Genomic DNA, 8,105 nt, shown 5'->3' with positions numbered 1-8,105 from the left:
ATATCTAAATAATTTAAAAAATATTTAATTGTTATTTTTTAAATATTTTATATCAAAATAAAAATTTGTCATCATAAACATCTTCAAAATGACCAAATAAAAAATAAAAATAATAATAGAAATATAATTTAATATATATCTTTAAAATAATTATTAATATTTAAGTATTTTTATAAATTTAAATTAGAAAAATATTAATCAAATATAGTATTTAAACTTTAAATATCATATGTCATTATTTTTAAAATGATTATAATATGTATGTTGTCGGAGCATAGCGACAGCTTTTATCTATTTAGCTTGGCTGTAAGCCAATGACGAAATTTCTTTTATGAGACCTTCCGTACGGGCAGTCGCTCCGTAGCTTCCTTTCAATTTTTCTTCTTTTTATATGCAGTGCTGTACGGGCCCACGCACGTAAAATGGTGCTGCAAACCGGCTGTCAATGCCAATTTAACCAATAGCCGAGAAATTTAGCCATATTGAGGATATATTATATTATTATTAATAGTTTTACCGTTTTATATCATATTTATAATTTCATGCTATTTTTAACTTTAGGGCCAAAATGACCAAATTTTAATGGCATTTTATTTTGTTATTTATTTGATCTCACAAAGACAATTAATTAAATAAGTGATGAAAATATAATTCCTCTAAAAAAATTGCTAACTCATAGTTACGGTATGGCACCGAAGCAAGAAAGACAGTCGTAATTCTAAGTATTTTTTTTAAATAAAAATAGTATTTTTTTTTGGGAATATTTGGGGCATCAGCCCATTTCATTAATGTAGAAACAAATTACAAGTAAAAAGAAATCATTTGCTAAAACAAAAGAAAAGGAAATGACAAAACTATCAGCACATGCCGCTGAACAATCAAAACCTATAAAGAAAATTTAAAGAAAAACAAAAGGACTCAGAGCAATCCAAAATAAACGCCCAGCTAGCCAAAATCATCCTGATGGATGAACTGATCCCCTGGTTGCCGAAGAGAAACCGCTCCCAGGCCGTCCAAGCGGAGAAGAGTAGGATTGCCATCACATCGTCCTTCAAAAAGCCAGCCCCTTGTTGCCAAAAATGACCGTCCAGAGACACCAAAATTCTGGAATTGTGAACGGGCATAAACCAGCAGGCCTTCCAGTCAGTAGAGGCGTGATTCAGGAGAACAAAATGTGTGGAGAGTTGAAGCATTTCTTCTTGTAGCTTTTGAGATAAACAGCACTTTTAATCTTCAAAGCAATGGCAGTATGGCTTTCAGTGATATTACCAAAAATTCGGTCATTTCTTGCTCTCCAGATGAAATAGACAATAGCAGAGATTAAGAGGAAGCATAAATTCTTCCTGTTGATATCAAATTCCCTATCCTCAATGTCATTAAAAACTTGCCAAAGGTTCGGATGTAGCAGCATAAAGTTCATCCTTGGCATGAAACTCTTGAGAATATTAAAAGAGAAATCGCATTCAAAGAACAAATGGTTTTGGGTTTCTCTTTCAGCTTTACAAAAAATGCAAAGAGGATTAACAGAAATACTTCTAGCTAGCAATGCATCCGCCTTTTTAAGCCCCTTTTTGAAAACAAACCAGGAATATAACAAAAAGCGCATGGCAAAAGACCTATGCCACACATACTTGTACCAGCTAACAACATCAGGCCCAACATAATAATCTTTAAGAAAATTTTTGAAAGACGGCTTCTCAGATTTTGCCCAGCAACAATCATCCAGACCATAACATATAGGAACAGAGTGAATAACATCAGCTAAATTGAAAGGAATATACGAAGGTAAATTCCAAATGTCATTAGTAATGAAGCTGCTAATAGTAAGAGAAGAGTGGCCGGAAGGAATTTCCAAGTTAAAATCCTTCAACCTTTCCGCAATAGACTGACCATAGCACCAGGGATCGCATAAGAAAGAAAGGGTGCTGTAAGGTGTAGTATTGAATTTAATGGAACTTAAAATGCTATTAGCCACATCACAAAGAGCTTTCCAGTATATTGATCTTTTAGAAATGCTAGAGTTCCAAAAGGACCCATACTTTCCTTTCCACCACCCAAACAGATAACTCTTCGAGTTAAAAAACCTCCAAACCGTATTGCAACAAAAAGCAAAATGCATAGCATCCACCGATGGGATACCAAGGCCACCATAAATCTTTGGCTTACAAGTATCCTTCCAAGAAACCATGTGCAAACCTTTCTTATCAACATCGCCAAAAAATAAGAATTTAGAGCAAAGGCTGCTGATGATTTTAACACAGGATTTAGGAATGATGGTCCCTCTCACCCAATAAGCCAAAATGTTACTCACATTGTACTTAAGAAATTGCAAACGACCGGCAAGAGAAAGAGTTATTGCCTTTCAGCCTTCCAAAGATGCCCTGATTTTATGTAACAGTGGTTGAAAATCGACAATTTTGAGTCTTTTGTGAAAAATTGGGATGCCAAGATATTTGATGGGGGTTGTAGAGGCTTGGATATTAAGAGTGGCACAAATAGTCTGCTCAGCAACAACATTTTTAGAGAAAAGAATGATGCTCTTGTTTAGGGGTGTCAATTTCGGGTCACGGGTCGGGTTCGGGTCGAACCAGGAACTGACCCGGGTTCTTTGGCAAAATCATTCAAAAGGTTTTTAAGAGAAATTGCATTATCTTGTGAGGCCTTGGCAAAAACCAGGAGATCGTCAGCATAAAGGAGATGAGAAATAGTAAAGTTACCCATCACCATGCCCTGAATGGAGTTAGCCAGGATAGCTTCCTCAAAGTAAGAGGAGAGACAATCCATGACCAAGCAAAAAAGGTAGGGTGATAGGGGGCATATATCCCTGTCTTAATCTAGAGGAGGAATTGAAATAACCTTCGAGGGCCCCATTAATATTGATGGAGAAATGAACATCTGTAATACAGCCCTGAATCCAAGAAACAAACAGAGGAGGGAAACCCTTAGCAAGCATACGATTAAGCAATAAATCCCTAGAAACAGTATCAAAGGCTTTATGAATGTAAAATTTTGCACAGAAAAGTTGGTGCTTAGCACTGGTATTAAAATCCATGAGTAGTTCCTCAGCCAGCATGATATTATCAGATATAATACAGTCCTTGACAAAACCGGATTGGCTAGGGTGGATGATAGAAGGCATGACATCCTTCATTCTATTAGCCAGGATCTTAGCAATAATCTTGTAGAAAGTGTTGCAGAGTGAGATTGGCCTAAAATTCGAGATGTCCTGAGCATGAGGCCGTTTAGGGATTAAGGCAAGGGCGGTAGCTTTTGCATGCTTAGGCATGGAGCAAGTAGAAAAGAAAGTCCAAACCGCCTCACAGATCTGCTTACCAATTATATTCCACATGGACTTATAGAATTCGAATGTGTAACCATCAGGTCTAGGAGTAGAGCAGTTGGGAGAGGAGAAAATAACATTCCTAATTTCATCCATAGAGATAGGGGAGATCAGCTGCTGAGTATGATCATTTGGAAGCTTCAGGTGAATGGGTGCCTCCCAAGGGTATTTGGGGGCCTGGTGAGCAGTGTTGAAAAGTTTTTGAAAGTGGTTTATAATAGCAGAACTAATATCAGTAGGATTATAGAAAGTTCCTTCCCCCGTGGTAATGCATTTGATGTGGTTGGAGTTGTGCCTAACATTAATCCTGGAATAGAGAAACTTGAGGTCATTATCACCATTGGTTAACCAGTTAACCTTAGCTCTTTGAAGAAGCCACCCGGACCAATCCAAATTTTTCACAGCAAGATTATGATTGATGTCTGTCAAAGCCAAGTTGAGGTCGGGATCCAAAGGAGAATCCTGGATCATGCTAAGAAGAGAATTTTGTTGGTTAATATCCTTTTGAAGGGAGTTAGAAGAGACCCACTGTTTTCCTTTAATGCTGAGCTTAAGAGTTTTGAGCTTTTGAAGAAAAGCATTAATAGAGCTACTGTGAAACCGTTGAGAGAAAACATCAATAAGAGCATCCCAAAATTCATTCTTAGACAACCAAAAGTTCTTGAAAAGGAATCGGTGCTTGTGATGTTGGTGATGATCATAATGAAGAATGATAGGGGAGTGATCTGAAATCCGCGGATCATCAACAACATAGTAAGAATTAGGGTAAGTATGAAGCCAAAGGTCATTCACAAGCATCCTATCAAGCTTAATATGAATCGGATTATCAGTCCTTTGGTTAAACCAAGTGAAGTAATGCCCCACCGAGCTAAGGTCATGATCACCAATGTTGAAAATGAGGTTATTAAAATCCTCCACTTTGCTATTAGTAAGCAAAGAACCTCCCGCTTTTTCGTTAGGAGACCTACAACAGTTGAAGTCTCCTAGAATAATCCAAGGGATGGAAGTATTTACAGCAATGTCACTAAGGTCCTTCCAAAGAGTTTTCCTTTCAACCATAGAATTAGAAGCATAGATCACAGAAACACAGTAAGCCACGATATTACCAGAGGAAACAATGTCGTGGATCAGCTGACTGGACGTAAAAACAGGCTGAAAACTCACACACAATGAGTTCCGTTTAATCCATATCCTTCCCGGAACAGAGCAATCAAAATTGTCATATGAGCCTTCGTGAGGGAAAACAGAGTGGGTGGAGAGGAACCAAGGATTGGAGGGAGTGGGTTTGGTGATTCTAGATTCCAAAATGCAAAGGAGATCAATGTTGAAAAATAAGGTTTTTGCAGCAGATAGCTTTGTCAGGGCTGTTGAACCCACGGGTGTTCCAGGCTGCCAGAATAGGAAGACTGGTCATTGGGACTTGGTCGAGGGGGTGGTGGCCTTTTTGGCCGTTTTAGCTCTTGTGGACTGGGTAGAAGAGTTGGTTGACGCGGAATTTGAAGAAGATTGTTGTTTATCAGTGGAGCTGTTAACATTCAAGGAAATGTTTGAGTCAGGTGGTTTTCCAACCGGATCACTCAGAGCTGAGGAATTCGGCAGTTGGCTAGTGGCCTCAGTTTTAGAAGCCAAATCTTGGTCAGATAGTGCAACAAATTTGTTAGTGGTAGTGACAATGGGTGGGTTAAGGATATGCAATTTGGGAGGTAGGGGATTAGGGGTGGAGATAGGCTCCTCATAAGGGGAGTTTAAATTGGGTAGTTGAATTGTGAGGGGTGTATCTGAGACTATAAGAGCCTCGGTGGTGGTAGTTGGCTGAGATGAAGGTGTAAAAACAGGAGGTTTAGGAATATTCAGTATAGGAGGAAGTTTCCTGGGCTTACGGCTAGAACTTCTTCCACGAGTCTGAGGAATTTCAGTTTGCTGAGGATTGGGATTCTGGGGGCAGGAGTTTGGGGGATGCATAATAGAATTGCAAAAGGAGCAGTGAGAAGGCTTCCATTCGTACATCACAGTCAGCGGAAAAACTTTTCCATCCATAGTATAGTAAATCTCATCTGGTAAAGGTGATGAGCTACTCACCTGAACACAGACCCTGGCGAACGTAAGCCTTATTTTAGCAGCGGTGAGAGCGTCAACCGCTAGAGGGATGCCAACACAGCTAGCGATCCTGGAAATCCCCTCTGGTGTCCAGCACGAGAGCGGGAAGTTTTTGATCTTGATCCAAAGGGGAATGGAGGGGAGCTCTTCCCGCTTAGGCACAAAGTCAGGAGTCCATTTCTGGAGGATAAAAGGTTTACCGAAGAAGAACCATGGTCCCCTAGACCATGCCATGTCTTAGTCCTCTCGATTATTGAACTTGAGGAGGAAGAAGCCTTCATCCAAGGTGAGAAGGGTAAGGGAACCTTTTAGCGACTAGGTCTTCTTGATCGTTGCGAGGAGAGTTCGTAGTATGGACGTCGGCCAATAGAGTAGCCAACCAACGAGAGAGCCCATTCGGGAGATCCAGCATTAAACTGAGCGGCGGTGAAGTGTGCTGTGGCGTTTTGAGTTGGAAAGTGAGAAATCGCAGAGGTGAACTCATTCGAAACAAGCGGTTGCGATGCGATGAGGTTCTTCCAGTCACCCGAGAGCAGAGTGGAAGAGGAGGAAGGGGGGTTAGAAGAAGAGTTGAGAGTGGGGGAAATGGAGGAGGACATCTCCAAGGAGGTCTCCCTCAGGGAAGAGGCGGTGGCGGCCAGAGAATCGCTAGAAAAGACTTAGCAAAACCCTAGCAGAGCAAAACTCATCGAATATAATTTTAATGATTACAAAAAAAGTAAATAAAAAAATAGTATTAATCATCATTCAATATGTTTGCGAACTCATCCTCTTTTGGAGCCCATACCACAAAGCTTCCTCTATTACAATATTTTTTCTACAACAAAATGATGCAACATTAGGTGATAAGGAAGGGAAGTTGACTTTTTTTTGCAATAGATTTCAAATATAGAAGAGAATAAAAAAACCTAAATAAATATTTAATTGTCTCAAGGAGCTAATGCAACTAAAATCATGTCAAATCAAGGCAAGTCGACAAGACAAAAGAGAAAAAATTATTAAGTCACCAAAATCATGGAGAGCTTGGTGAGCTTACATTAAAGTTAAAGATGCCTATAAGACCTTAATAGGCATACTCGCCCTTTTTTTCTTTTTCCTACTCGTCCAATTTCTTAGCTAACTTGCACTAGTTTATGGATCATTCATTTAAGATTAAGATATACTTGCCCATATCAAACAAAAAGTAGAAAATTTCATCAGAAGGACATTAACTTGTCCTAGGAAACTGATGACTTCTTTCAATAAAATATCAAGATAGTTATCCATGTGTATATATAAATATATATCGACTATATATCTCCATATGTGTATAAAAGGTCTCATCGTATATTTTTTTCTCATTTTTATGTGGCAAAAGTGAAGCTTTTTTTGTAGCTCCAAACATAGTATAAATACAAAGTCAAAGGGCAATGTTTATGTAAGAGATTATTTTTAGGACATTTTTAGTTGATACAAAAATTCTAAACTTATCCCATAAAAAAAATCTCTTATTTCATTCTTCTTCATCTTCTTCCTTAATCTTCTTCTTGATTTCATTTCTGTATAACTTTATAAATGTTGCTAACAGTATTTTGAAATCATCCATGGACATATAAGATTAGTCATCTTTGATGGTGTAGTCAAATTATATTTTTTATTCATCAAAGCAAAATTTTAGATTAAGGATTATTATCTTTTGTAATAATTTTCTATTATGTGGGAACTTTAAGAGCAAGAAATTTTTTATTAGAATTTTTAGAGATTCTATTTTACAAGCAAGCTAAAAAAGATATTATGATGGGTTCTACTCTTTCACGGAGTGTTTCCTCTTTTGTTGATATATGAATTAAGATTTTCCAAAAGTTTCATTTATTAGCATCTTGTTTGATGGTTAATGCATCACGTTGAAAATGATGAGCTAAATTTGAAAATTAGATCAACATTTAATAGGAGGCCATGAGATGAGATCGACTATGTCAAAAACATTTGAATCTTCTAAAATGTGTTGTTTTTATTAACTTAAAAGTTAAATACTAAATGAAATGGGTACTTTTCAAGTTCTTCATGAGAAAATCACCTTGCTTGAGGTAAGAACTATTCAAATCCAGATCTCTCTTAATCAATAATGAAAACTTGCTTTGGATGTCCATATTCCACATAACTCTAAAAATTTTGCCCATAGATGAGAGAGTACGGTGAGGCGGAAGCTAATATGGATATATTAGACTTAAGAGGACATGGTTGACATAGAAAAGGATGAGTTTAATAAAGATTGGGTAGAATGTACGAACATTGATACAAAGAGAAGATTTAGCATAATGGAGTTAAAAAATGAAAATGAGAAGACTATTACTGAAAAGGAGCATGTTGAATTATCTTTCTCCAAAAAACTTATCTTGCTAAACTAAGTGGAGTGAATATCAAATTAATGGTAAGTTATGTTGTTGCTACTATAGTTATAAAACTTGCAAGCTTACTAATATGGAAGAATTTGCAATAGTAACTAATAATGAGAATAGCATGGAGCTAGTTTTTCTCAAGGTACATTGCTCCTTAAAAGTGCTTTAAGTGAGAAATCTAACATAGAGGATTTTAATATATAACAATACACACCCTTTTTGGCATCGAGAATGTACATATTAACTCAAAAAGTAGCAAAAAGAGGAAGAATCGCGCAGGGGGGGGGGGG

At 37.5% G+C, this 8,105-nt stretch overlaps 1 protein-coding gene across 1 annotated transcript; it reads right to left on the bottom strand.

The window, feature by feature from the left end:
• Positions 1-1,159: 1,159 nt before the first annotated feature.
• LOC110094341 lies at positions 1,160-2,188 on the bottom strand. Its single transcript, XM_020819561.2, has one exon. It carries the CDS (start codon positions 2,186-2,188, stop codon positions 1,160-1,162), a length of 1,029 nt encoding a protein of 342 aa, XP_020675220.2.
• Between the last annotated feature and the right edge of the window lie 5,917 nt (positions 2,189-8,105).

This window comes from Dendrobium catenatum, unplaced genomic scaffold (assembly GCF_001605985.2).
Source record: "Dendrobium catenatum unplaced genomic scaffold, ASM160598v2 fragScaff_scaffold_198, whole genome shotgun sequence".
In the NCBI taxonomy this organism is placed as follows: domain Eukaryota; kingdom Viridiplantae; phylum Streptophyta; class Magnoliopsida; order Asparagales; family Orchidaceae; genus Dendrobium; species Dendrobium catenatum.
Note: the sequence above shows the minus strand (reverse complement) of the source record. Positions and strands in the feature narration are given on the sequence as shown.

Bases quoted from the DNA above. Each gene is read 5' to 3' on its own strand.
- LOC110094341 (XM_020819561.2), bottom strand. From the start codon at position 2,188: ATGGTTTCTTGGAAGGATACTTGTAAGCCAAAGATTTATGGTGGCCTT.